The 13,953-nt window shown below is 34.9% G+C and overlaps 1 protein-coding gene across 3 annotated transcripts in view; it reads right to left on the minus strand.

The window, feature by feature from the left end:
- Nucleotides 1-13,953, minus strand: part of LOC115218042 (general receptor for phosphoinositides 1-associated scaffold protein-like) — a 287,072-nt gene that overhangs the window by 194,074 nt on the left and 79,045 nt on the right. The window contains exon 2 of one of the 3 annotated variants that reach the window (XM_036505605.1): nucleotides 1,104-1,118. The exons of the other annotated variants lie outside the window; for them this stretch is intronic. Coding sequence (XP_036361498.1) covers nucleotides 1,104-1,118 — 15 coding nt within the window. The remainder of the gene's footprint in view (nucleotides 1-1,103; nucleotides 1,119-13,953) is intronic. 3 annotated transcript variants of the gene reach the window in all.

Here is a 13,953-nt window from a genome sequence, read left to right on the forward strand (position 1 = left end):
ATAATCTTTAAGTGCAAGAAAGAAGGAGGAAAAGTGAGAGAAAAGGCATTAATAATGGACAGTTAAAGTAAACAAGGAAAAAGGAAGGTAAAATAACATACTATATACACGCAGATGGCTTGAAGGTTGGGAGTGGGAATAACGAGCTTGTGACAAATTAATCAGCCTGAAGGAGGAAAAAAAACCCAAAAAAACTAACAAACATCCTACTCGATATATCTTCCTGCTGCCATAATTAAATAGCAACATCAACACTTGAGGAACAAGTGCAACAACAATAGCAACAGCAACAACGTCAACTAATGCATGAAGAAGAATAATGATGATTTCAAATTTTAGCACAAGGCCAGCAATTTCAAAGGAGGGGGTGAGCCGGTTACATCAACCCTAGTGTCCAACTGATACTTATTTTGTTAACGCCAAAAGTATAAAAGGCAAAAAATCAACCTCAGGGGAATTTGAACTCAGAACATAAAGAAATGCTACCAAGCATTTTGCTTGATTTGTAACCATTCAGCCAGATCGCCATCTTCATAAATAAGAATAATTCTTTCAAACTCTTTCATTCATAGATTTTTTAAATTATAAAACTAATCTATTTTAGACATGTGTGTGTGTGTATGTGTGTGTTGCTGTTTAACCAAAATGAATCCTGAATGAGAAGGCTTGTAACCAAAGGCATTGAGCAGGATTAACACTTTAGCATTTAAAGCAACCATATCTGACCAAAATATCCTACCTGTTTTGTGCTAAAACTGGCCAGATTTGGCTTCTTACACCTAACCTACAATGCTATTTTAAAAATATAAAATCACATCATTGAAATCTTGATGCCACAAGATAATGAATGATTAATTCAACACAATGTGAATAAATAAGCATAGCATTTCACAGAGTAATCTGAATGCTAAAGAGTTAAGTCATGTTTTTATATACCTAGAAATATGGATACATTCTATATATACTTCCATTTTTAAGATAATAGGTGGAATTTAAGGGACATTTGATTGCTATTTCTAACAAGTTGTGTGACAACGTAAAAGAACATGTACGTATACAGGTGTATGCATGCAAATAAGTGTGTAACAAATCTACTTTCAAACCTGGTAAAACTTCACCTGTATTCATGAAAAAAACGAAAAGGGCAAGATTTAATAATTTCATTAACTTGACAAACAAGTTACATAAACATGTTTTACTCATTAGAGATTCAAACAATATTTATGTGAAAGGTGATAAATTCAAAAATGCAAGATCAGAATACATTAGATTAAAATTTAGCAAAATAATGAAATACAAACTCACACACACGCACACAAACATATATATATATATATCTTTTAAATTTGTTTACAGGAAATGTTTCAAATATGTAAATAGAGTTCCCATTCCATTATGCTGGCCACAGTCTAATGATGCTGACTGGTGAACCAGTTTTGGGGGTTGCATCGAGTTGTACTGGTATAGTGTAGGATAAATATAATAATAAAACTTGAATAGAATTTATAAACCTTTAATGCATTGCTAATCGTGTTTCCACAAATCACATGTCTCTTAAGATCACAGTCCATATTCCTGAGATGATTATGGTGTAGCCCGTAGAATTCATGGGCATCGGGTGGATTATCATCATGGATTCATTTCTTCAGGTGATATAAAATTAATAGATGTTCACCTTATGTTATATCACCTGAAGAAACGAATCCATGAAGATGACCAACCCAATGTCCACAGATATTACGGACTACACTGTAGTCATTTTGGGAATACGGACTGTGATCTTAAGAGACATGTGATTTATGGAAACACACATAGTGGACCACTGTAGAAAACCACTGATGTAGACTTTATATAATACTAAAGGGTCATCTGGACAATTTTACTACATTCATTCATTGCAGAATTTGTGAAGCATTAGTGGCTAAAAACATTTCTTCAGAATTAAGATGCGATTAACATTATCTGCTTCATTAAAGGATATACATTGAACAGTTATCTGTTCATGAATCTAAACCAAAACATAGGATCTAATCCAACTAAACTTCTAATGTGTACAGATATGTGAGGGCTGTCACAAGAATGAGCATGAAGATGACTTATTCAAGAGACCACAACCATGAAACATTTCACAATAATGTGCTAGGAATTTTCTGTGCCCTCTCAGTTCTGGTGGGTCCTGAATTTCATGTTATATGTCTTTCAATAAAATCAATGTAACTGAAGGTGCTGAAGTCTCCAAAACATAACTGCTGATATGGTTTACTGTTGTTCAACATGACAGAACAACAAAACCTACTTTGTGTTGAACAATAATAATAGAGATGGGTGGAATATGTTCATAAATTTCCACTTTTGTCCAGCACTGAAGCCATAAAATGTTTTGAGCCCTCAGGAGGAGTCTATTGTACATCATGTTCCTTCTTCATAGTCCAGTTTTTTAGCTCCATCGAGTAGAATGCTCTCCACATTTACAGGAGACAAACAGATTTAAATAAAACAAAAAGAAAAAATAAAGTTATGTTACAAGTGCTTTCACTGGCAGCAACCATAGTAAGGGAAATGAGAAATACAGTAAAAGAGATCATATACTGTTACATCTATCAGAAAAAGACTAAAATCTTCCAGAACTCTTTTATGATAAGAATTAACAAAGTGTGCTAGATTTGTCAGACATACTTGAGAAGTTTAATGAACTTAATAGATCTCTGCAAGGGTAAGACATACATTTTTTGATTTGACATAAAATTGAAGCATCCATAAAAAAACACACACACACACCAAAAAACAAAAACAAATAAACTCATGGAACCATGAAAATACAGGACAATAAATTTGAAACATTTTCATGAACTGATGATTTTGTCTGTGAGGATAATCTCACATTTAATTCAATTAAGCAGATCACAAGTGAGTATTTACTATGAATAGAAAAATAGTTCTACAAATATTTTCTATTTGACATAAACAATTGTAATTCTCTAATGAGAAGACCCAAATCTTTTCCATTGTAGCAATGAAAGAAATATAATAACAGTTCTCTTTGAAGAAATGTAAAGAATTTACAGAGCTGTCATGTATTTTATGTGCATAAACCTCAAGTTTTCAAAACAAACTAAATGCTTTAATGGTTAAGCATGAAATCAGAATCTCAAATGTTCTTTACAGAATTAGCAATGACAGCTCTGTTACCATTTCATTCCTCAGATTTCTGTAAACCTACATTTTCAGTTTCTCTTAAATTCCCTTAAGAATATCACTGACAAATATCACGTCACAGTTTGAGGTGCTGAAAGAAAACGAGCACCTATTCTGTATTCTTTTTTGTTTGTTTTTTTTTTCTACATTGTTTTAATTTTCTGAACTTCAGTTTGTTGTTATCATATTTTACTTAATCTCTCTATATATAAAGTTGAAGTTGTCTGTGTATGACAGGTTTGGTAGCCTTCAACTAACACTATCTCCTCTGAGACCCTGCGACGCAAGTTGACCAAAATTGAGAGTATGATAGAAGAAGGCTTGCTCTTCCTTTCGTAGAAGAAAGAATTCAAATCGGACCATGTTAACACCAAAAATTATTTACATTAAAAAGGTGCTTCTTTTCTATGAAAATCCCTATTTTTTACAATTTTTTTACTGCTGTGTCGCCATTTTCCGGTGTATTTCAACCAGAAAAATGTTCACTTAAAGAGAATAACAAGCTACAAAATGCAAAATTTTTACTTTCAAAAATTCCAATTCTAAAGGGTCAAAACAAACCCGAACAACGCCGGGCGATACTGCTAGTATAATCATAAACAGGTTATATTGTTTCATTATCTATCAAATCACATGACCCTGAAAGGGATCTGTGAATGCATTTGGTAAAAAAAAAGGTGGAGTTGCAAAGAAAGGAAGCTTAAGAAAGTATATACTAAGACAATGAAAAATTTTGATTTCTTAAACAAGCATAAGATCTTTAGCTTGGTGGGGAATGGTAGATTTGAGTTTTTTTAACCCTGTTACATGAGTAGTAGGCTGGTGAATTAGCACCGTGTTAGATAGGCTGCTTGAAGTATTTGCTCTAAATCACTATCCTCGTCATCATCTGAGCACTCTGAGTTCAAATTCTACTGTGGCCACTTAGCCTTTCATTTTTAGTAGGGTTAATAAAAAAAATAGTACTAAAACATCAATCTGAAGTAGAGAATTAGTAGAACTGCTAAAGCATCAGATAGAATGCCTTGTGGTATCTATTCCAGTTCTGTGCATTCTGAGTTCAAATCCTACCCTATTACCAAAAACCAGAGACATTTTTGTCAGGACTTGTAATCAACAGTCAAAATCAACTGTTTAGAAAGAACCAATGGAAACAAGTTTTCTTAGTTGATTGATCATTGTCATCTTGGAAACTGAAGAAGAATTTGAGGATAAGCCTTACAAAGCTAGATCTTAATCTGGGGGAGGGTGCAATGCAGAAAACCTGTTGTCTGGGTTTATCAAGATTTGGCAAGAAAATCTTAAATGTAACGTAAAGACATATGTGAGCAGTATAAAAGGACTTTTGCTGGAGAAAGGTGAAAATTGCTTCATTGTAGACCATGGATTGGGATTAATTAAGAAACAAAATTAAATGAATTACTACATCAATACTATGTAAGAGCAAAATAACAACAACAATTATTATCATCATTATTGAGGCAGCAAGCTGGCAGATTCGTTGGCATGCTGAGTGAAATGCTTAGCAGTATTTCATCTGCTGCTATATTCTGAGTTCAAATTCTGCTGAAGTTGACTTTGCCTTTCATCCTTACAGGGTCGATAAACTAAGTACCAATGAAACACCAGTGAAACTACTCCCTTCTCTCCAAATTTCAGGCCTTGTGCCTTTAGCAAAAAGGATTATTATTATCATGATTATCAATTTGTGTTGCAAGATTCCTGATGTGAAATCGTGTGTCGAAACCGAGATTGTTGCATTTCGGTCATTTTTATTTTTGGTGGGGGCTAAATAATAATGCATGTGTATTTTTGACAAAAAAAAGTAAAAAAAGAAAACATTACCATCCCAAAATATAATATCATTATTATTATTATTATTATATTATTATTAAGGAGCTGGCAGAAATATAAGCATGCCGAGGTCGACTTTGCCTTTCATCCTTTTGGAGTCGATAAATAAAGTACCAGTTGCATACTGGGGTCGATCTAATTGGCTGGTCCCCTCCCCAAAAATTTCAGGCCTTGTGCCTAGAATAGAAAAGATTAATATTATTATTATCATTATTATTATTATTATTTTTATTATTATTATTATTATTATTATTATTGAGTGAGAGAGCAGCACATGCCTATTATCATTATCCTCATCATTATGAAAACGGCAAGCTGGCTGAATTGTTAACTTGCTGGGCAAAATATTTAGCTGCGTTTTGTCCATCTTTAGGTTCTCAGTTCAAATTGTGCAGAGGTTGATTTTGCCTTTCATCGTTTCAGGGTGAAATGAAAGAAGTACCAGTTGTGCACTGGAGGTTTGATGCAATCAACTTACACCATTCCTTGAAATTGCTGCCCTTGTGCCAAAATTTGAAACTAACATTATTATTATTATTATCATTATTAAAAGAATTAAATATTTTAGAAAATATTTAAGAGAAATATTTGAAAACAACTGGATGGAACCAATAAAAGAATAAACATGAGGTGTGTGCATGTGGGGGGTGTATTAGCATGCTTCCCCGAAGCATCATGGGAGTAATCTATTAGCAAAATAATGAGCTGTACTAACAATGACATCCACAACACAACTCCTAATTGAAACATTGATTAAGTTGGATAATAAAAGAAAGAAAAACAAAAATTTGCAATTAATTTTAATCAATAAAAGTTATCTGCAACAGTCTATTGTTCATGGAATAAAAAGATTAACAACAAACTGCTCAGATTATCTCAAAATATTAACTAATTCTAATTAGTTATATAGTCAAACGAGCTGTTAAGAAATCTGTTAAGGTGTTTGTTATTGAATGTTGTTGTTGTTGTTTCCTTTGTTCACTTACAATAACTCAGACAATTGCTTTTGGGAAGAGTGGAGTTGATGGTAGATTAGGAGAAAACAAGGGAAGACTCGGGATGAAATGGTTAGTTATATTAGACCTAGTTGTAACAATGTATTATTATTATAGCTTTGCAAAAGAGATGATAATGCTTGTTGATAATAATGATGACGATGATGATGGTGATGAGGAAGCTGAGTCAAACACATGTGAAAATACAGTGATGATTACCTATCCTACCCTTACAATCATGAGGAAAAGGCATATCAGAAAGAATACCAGTAATAATAATGGCAATGATGTGAAGGATCACAATGAGCAAGAATGCTGACAAAAGCTATGACGACGATGATAAAGACAATGTAAATGACATTGATGAGGATGGTATGATGATAATGATGATGATGTCGACTTTGATGACGATGATGATGATGCTGTTAGTAGTGGCAATGACAATCTTTAAGTTTTGTCTACCAGAGCAACTATCAATTTGACAGTGTTTTGTCACAATGTGGCATCCCTGTATGGCTTAATAAACTGGAGCACTTTGATCAAAGACAACAATAATGCAGCTCCAGTGGGGGAACAGATCCTCTATGTAGTTACTTGAACTGCAAGAGGTCACTCCTTAATCTTCTAATCACAGCTTTCTATCTAAAATAATGAAGGACATAACAAAAGACAGAGTGGTCCCAACTGAAATGCCTTTGATCATAGCTTTGATTAATTAGAGCTGTTCTACGGTTAAACAATGCCCATGAAGAGCAGTGATGCTAGTGTCATGTAAAAAGCACCCAATACATTCTGTAAAGTGGTTGGCATTAGGAAGGGCATCCAGCTGTAGAAACCAAGCCAAAACAGATTATGAAATGTGGTGAAGCCTCCAAGCCTTGCCAGCTCCTGTCAAATTGTCCAACCCATGCCAGCATGAAAAACAGACATTAAATGATGACGGTGTCAATGATTGTTTTATACATGGGTACATCATTGGGAAGGGTGCAGGTGATGGTTGAATTATTGGTAATGAGCATACTGAATTCTTCAAAAGAATCAAAGACAATATTGATGTTTGTCAACATTGGTTGACCTAGGGCTGTATTAGAAGACACTTGTCCAAGGTGCCATGCAATGGGACTGAACCTAAAACCATATGATTACAAAGCGAGCTTCTTAACGACACAGTTATACCTGCTTAGATATCTGGTGTGAAATTTGAAGGCTGAAGAGTAGGTGCCATCATCATCATCATCATTTAACATCTATTTTCCATGTTGGCATGGGTTGATAGCTTGACAGGAGCGGCCATGAAGCCATTTGACTGTGGCCATGCTGGAGCACCACTCCCAGTCAAACAAATCGACCCTGGACTTATTCTTTGTAAGCCTGGTACTTATTCTATCGGATGTCTTTTGCCAAACTGCTAAGTTACGAGTACGTAAACTCACCAACATCAGTTGTCAAGTGATGGTGGAGGGGCAAACACACAAATACATACACACACATACATACATATATATGATGGGCTTCTTTCAGTTTCCGTCTACCAAATCCACTCACAAGGCTTTGGTCAACCTGCGGCTACAGTAGAAGACACTTGCTTAAGTTGCTATGCAGTGGGACTGAACCTGGAACCATGTGGTTGGGAAGCAAGCCTCTTACCACACAGCCACGCCAGCACATATTTAAAAAAAATTTTTTCTTGAGCTCTACAGTTCATAATGTTGGGTATTCAGTTTCCATGGCATGTAAAGCATTTAGGTGACCAAGATCACAATATTCCTCTGAAGAGGCTGCCAACCCATTGCATGGTTCAAGTACAGTAAAGCTGAGAGGAGAGGACAAGTCAATTATACCAATCCCCAGTACTTGACAGCTATCTTATATTATCAACTCACAAAGGGATGACTGGCAAATTTGACCATGGAGGGATTTGAACTCAGAATGTAACAAACCAGAAGAAATGCTGCTAAGTATTTTGTTTGACATGCCAGCTTACTACTGCCTTTATTCACTGCTGCTGGGAGATGATGATATATTAAAGTGTTAAAAAAACAAAACATCATCAGGTGCAAAACTACCAATAACCATAAATTTTCTGACAAAAGAAATGTAAAGCTTAAAGAAATTTTAGTTAATACTCATTAACTAACTAACAGCAGATTAAAATTACACTGGAGGATTTAATACCTTTAAAATTTCTCTTATCTTTTCACTAACTATTTTCAATGTTATGAACAGTCATGAATCTGAAAATAAAGATTTTGTTGTGGTAGCTATTTATACAACAAGACAGGAGTGTGTGCATATCATCATCGTCATCATCGTCGTTTAACGTCCGCTTTCCATGCTGGCATGGATATGCTTGTGTCATATGTGGTATATGTATACTCTTTTACTCGTTTCAGTCATTTGACTGTGGCCATGCTGGAGCACTGCCTTTAGTCGAGCAAATCAACCCCAGGACTTATTCTTTGTAAGCCTAGTACTTATTCTATTGGACTCTTTTGCCGAACCGGTAAGTTACGGGGACGTAAACACACCAGCATCGGTTGTCAAGCGATGTTGGAGGGGACAAACACAGACACACAAACACACACACACACACACACATATATATATACGATGGGCTTCTTTCAGTCCGTCTACCAAATCCACTCACAAGGCTTTGGTCAGCCCAAGGCCATAGTAGAAGACACTTGCCCAAGGTGCCACGCAGTGACACTGAACCCGGAACCATGTGGTTCGTAAGCAACCTACTTACCACACAGCCACTCCTATGCCTGTATATTTATTATTGCTTAGCTCCCAGGTCAGCCCTGATGAAGCAAACTTATGATCAAAGATTTTCCAGTCATGACTATCATATCGTTGATTCAGACAAAGCAAGTTCAATACTATATTATCTAGTATGCTCTGACTTTAATAGAGTATGAATTGAGGGTCATTTGGCTGATATTTCTTACAGGCCAAGAGACTACAGATTTGCATGTGTAAATATAAAAGCTAAAATTGACTGAGTTAACAGAATGTCAAATTGTTTATCCATGGTTTTTAATCTTGACGCCAGCATTATGTCATCATCCATAGCAAAGACTGGGCCATTCTGCCTTGCTTTGAGTTCAAATCCTAGTGAAGGCACATTTTCCTTTCATCCTTTCAGAGTCAATTCTGTCTATTCCTAAGTAGTGAACAGACAGAATTTGTTGAGCATCAAATGAGATGTCTTTCAGTATTTGTTCTGGTTATTGGCATCTTGATTTCCTGGTTGGTACATTTCATCCATTGCTTGGTTTAATATCACCAAATGAACCTTAGATGAGTGGGGTGGTGCAGCATAAAATTATGTTTTTCATCCTAGAATAAACACATCACCCAGTCTGAGAACCAAAATCAGGATCTTATTATCATGACTGCAACAACCTAGTCACTAAGCCACTCATATTCACATTTGATCTAGTACTAAGGACTTTATTTATTGACTGTAGTCCAAGGCACTGGTTTGAAAATAACTGCATTCCTTTCTCCTATCAGTCTCAGAGACCTTTTGCAAAAGAATAATTTATAGGAACTGAAGGTAATATTTCTTGACTTTGCATTTCATCTTTTGGGGTTGATAAATTAAGTACCAGTTGCATATTGGAGTCGATCTAATCGACTGGCCCCCTCCCCAAAAATTTTGGGCGTAGAGTAGAAAAGAATATTTCTCAATAGCTAGACATGTTTTCTCTGAAGATTGGAGACGAAGAACAATACTTATATGATGGTGACACTTCTTTACAACTACTACACAATTTTACAACAGACACCAACTCATATGTACACACACACACACACACATACACACACACACACATACACACACACACACACACATACACACACACAACTGGTTTCTTTCAGCTCCTATCTATCAAATTCTGTCACAAGGCTTTGGTTGGCCTAGGGAAGACTTTTGCCCAAGGTTTCATGTAGTGGGACTGCACCCAGAACCATATGGTTGGAAAACAAGCCTCTTAACCAAATAAGCAGCCATATTTCTTTGTCTTGTTATTTGTATTAGACACACACACACACACACACACACATACACGCACACACATAGCAGCTAAAACACAGCTTCTGTCTACCAAATTCACTCACAAGATATTGATCAACCTAGGCTATTGTAGAAGACACTTACCATGGTGCCTTGTGCTATAGAACCAGGCTCAATACCATCATCATCATCATCATCATCATCATCCATAAATCAAATTTCTTAACTTCATAGCCATACCATCTTGCAATTGGCCAGTTATTATTTAATTTAATTTTTTCCAGTAAATAAACTCCAAGTGTAAATCATAAAAGAATGATATCTAGTGTTTATATCTTTTGCTAAAGTTTCTATTATTATCCAGGCCTCAATACTGTACAACAAAACTGTTGTTATCAATGCCAGCTTCGTAAAGTAACAGTGACTGTACAATTCCCAATGAAGAAAACTTTGTGTGTTGCTAACCATGATAGTAGGTGTCTTTATCTAGAAGCTTCTCTGCTATCTGATATGACACATTCAACAAAAACCAGTGACAAAAGTTAGTTGAATTCCTGATAAAGCATATATAATCCTGAAGTTTATGTCACCTTTGCTCAGTTTGGCTACATCTTAATTAATATATTCACTCACTCACGTGCAAATACAACAAAAAAAACTGGAAAGAGAGAAAACCTAGTTGTACATTATTGAATATGATAGTTAACCCACTTGATAGCAAATTATCTGCGGCTACTCTAGTTCTGTGATAGAAAATTGGGCATTTTGTAGAGGTTTTTATTTAACCCTTTGGTTATCATATTTCTTTTGAAACTTATTCTCTTTGTTTTGGTTAATTTTGAAAATAATGAAGAATTTAGTAAAATTACTTTGCCATTATTAAGTTGGTGTTTATAATATAAATTAACATGTAATGTTGATGTAAAGTTTTAGTTTAAGGTCACTTTAAAATGAAAAGTTTGTATCATAGGACTAGGTGCAGTCACAGACATGTTGGTATCAAAAAGAGTCAGGTTTTAAACCTTCTGTCATAATTTATGATAGAACTTTATGATAGAAATTTATGATTAAACTATGCCTCAGATACAAGCTTAATTGTAGAATGGTTAACTATTTCGCTAATTTCTTTCATGGACACATTTTCTACAATGATGTTCTGAAATCCGTCGTGGATTTGGAACTTTATCATAAACATGGTTACAAAAGTGTTCAAGACACTTGATTTCTTAAAATGTCAAACTTTGATCTTTTTTTTCCTTACCTGGCCTAAATAAAATCAGAGAAAGAATTTTGAAGAGTAATTAACAGGCATTACTGTCAATTCTAGGGTGCAAAAGAACCTAGAGACCCCCACTTTCATAGATAGATATAATTACTGTAAACTTACACCTGGTTCTGCGAGCAAGTTTTTAGTCGAGGCAATATTTAAAAGATAATTTGTTTTAGGTTAATGATAGTGTTTAACAGCACTAAGGGAGACAACAACAACAACATTGACTCCCTGTGTGATCTTGTTGATGAAACAAGTTTGAGCCTGATGTTAAGCTGACAGATATACAGATATTAAAAATATAACAAAGAAAACAAAACAAAACAAAAAAAAAATTAACAGGGTAAGCTGTGGTTAAAGAGTTTACTTTGCAGCCTTGTGATTGCAGGTTTGATTTCACTGCACTGCATCATGTCTTCTACGGAAGCCTTGGGTTGAGTTGACACTAATATCTGATGATGGAAATCAGGAAATAGAAACTATGCAGAAGCCCATGAAGAGTATGTGTGTGTGTTTTTGTCATAACATCATACATACACTAATTTAAAACCAGAAAACATGTCTGGCCATTGTGCTTTTCATCTTCAAAGGATGAGGGGAAAAATATTGCCTTGTTTGGATACAGGTGAGACTTGGCAAGAGAGAAGCATCCAGCTGTAGAAACTACCTCGACAAATTTCGTCTAACCCATGCAAGCATGGTAAAACGAACATTAAAATACTGCCGCTGCTGGGGGTGGTGATGATGATGATATTTACTGTGATAGACAGTGCAAGTATGGCAAGCAGGTTAAAGAGATTTTGATTTAGACAGATTCTTGAATTACCTTCTTTACTGACGTGATATGTCTGACACTAAATTAGATGCTTAGAAAAAACGATAAATAATAAATAGAAAGAAAGAAAACTGATATCAATGACTTGGCAAAGATCTATTGATCTGGAAAATCAGATCCAATACAATTACATAATAGAGTAGATATGGTAAGAAATGATATTCCAAAAACATATAAACCTACATCATACAGGTCACAAAACAAGTCTGTGACAGACCAGATATTAAGAAACGGCTGTATTGATCTGGAATTCTAAGAACATAGACTGTAGAATTCCTCTCACAGCCAATAAAATAAACAGCAATGATATGTGCTCAAAACTGGAATAATTCGAAAAGAAAAGAGAAAACAGAAAAAATTCTGGATTTTTTTTTTCTAGGAATTATGTTCAGATAAAATACAAAGAATACTAATTTATTTTCACTATGTACATGTAATTTTAGCAAGAGATCAGGATATAGTCCTGTGAATTAACCTCAGTATATTACTGGTAAATGGACTTTCTATATGAGCATTCTATCAACTATAAAAAGCAGCCAAATCTCACTGATGTTACATCATACTGTCATAATCCTTTCCATAATAATCTGAGACAACTCGTTTTATGATTTATATTTCTATTCAAATCTATAATAAACATACAGTATAATTTACTTACATTTAAAACAGCAGCAGCTCAATAATGGAAAGCTAATTATCTTATTGAATCCCTTAAAATTCTTGATTATTTTTCAAAAGTAATTAAAATATTTCATTAGTAATATAATCGCCAAAACATTAAAAATTAGAACACTTTGAATAATGTAGTTTTAGATACATTATCTGATACAAAAAAAGACAATATGATTCTGGTTGGATTGTTACTGACCAAAGGTCTACAGGGTCATGGCTGACCTAGACCTAAGCAACAAGTGGTATTGATTATATTAACTTTAGATAGACAAAGGGCAAAACCTACTCTGGAAAGATTTCAACTCAAAACAGAGCAGAACAAAAGTACATCTATCCTTGTTTACCATGAGTGTTTAGTTGAAAAAGAAAAAGCAAAATGATAGATGAATAATTCCCATGCACTTTATAAATGGAAAGAATAATAGATTCATTGATACCAAATTTGTGACACACAGCAACAAAGCTTCTTCATCTTAACAAACATCATTATCCTTTAATGGCCATTTTCCATGCTGGCATGGGTTGGACAGTTTGGCAGAAGCTGGCCAGTTGGAGAGCTGCACCAGGTTCCAACTGTTTGTTTTGGTATAATTTCTATGCCTGGATGCCCTTCCTAATGCCAACCACTTTACAGCGTGTACTAGGTGCTTTTTATGTGGCACCAGAACAGATGCTTTTCACATGGCACCAGCATAGGTGCATTTCACATGGTACCAACACAGATGCATTTCACATGGCACCAGCACAGGTTCTTTTTTATGGAACCGGCATGAGTGCATTTTACTTAGCGGCACCAACACCTTCCACAATTACAATTCTCTTGACCAGTTCTATCGTTTCCTTGAGAGAATGTCTGCATCATTTGTTAGGACCAGAAACCTTTGTATTTTTCTGTTCATTGAGCTCCATATTGATGGATACAAGAACATAAATCCATATAAGAATAAAATATGCAACCTCAAAGTATGGTCGTATAAACATACGTGATAATCAATGCATTTTGGATAGCTGAGCAAAATCTTTAAATGATCGCAGACCTAATTTAGCACAGACCAATCCATGATACTGCGTAAGACATGCTTTACAACTCAACATACTGTGTTATCCT

This window comes from Octopus sinensis, linkage group LG1 (genome assembly GCF_006345805.1).
Source record: "Octopus sinensis linkage group LG1, ASM634580v1, whole genome shotgun sequence".
Classification (NCBI taxonomy): domain Eukaryota; kingdom Metazoa; phylum Mollusca; class Cephalopoda; order Octopoda; family Octopodidae; genus Octopus; species Octopus sinensis.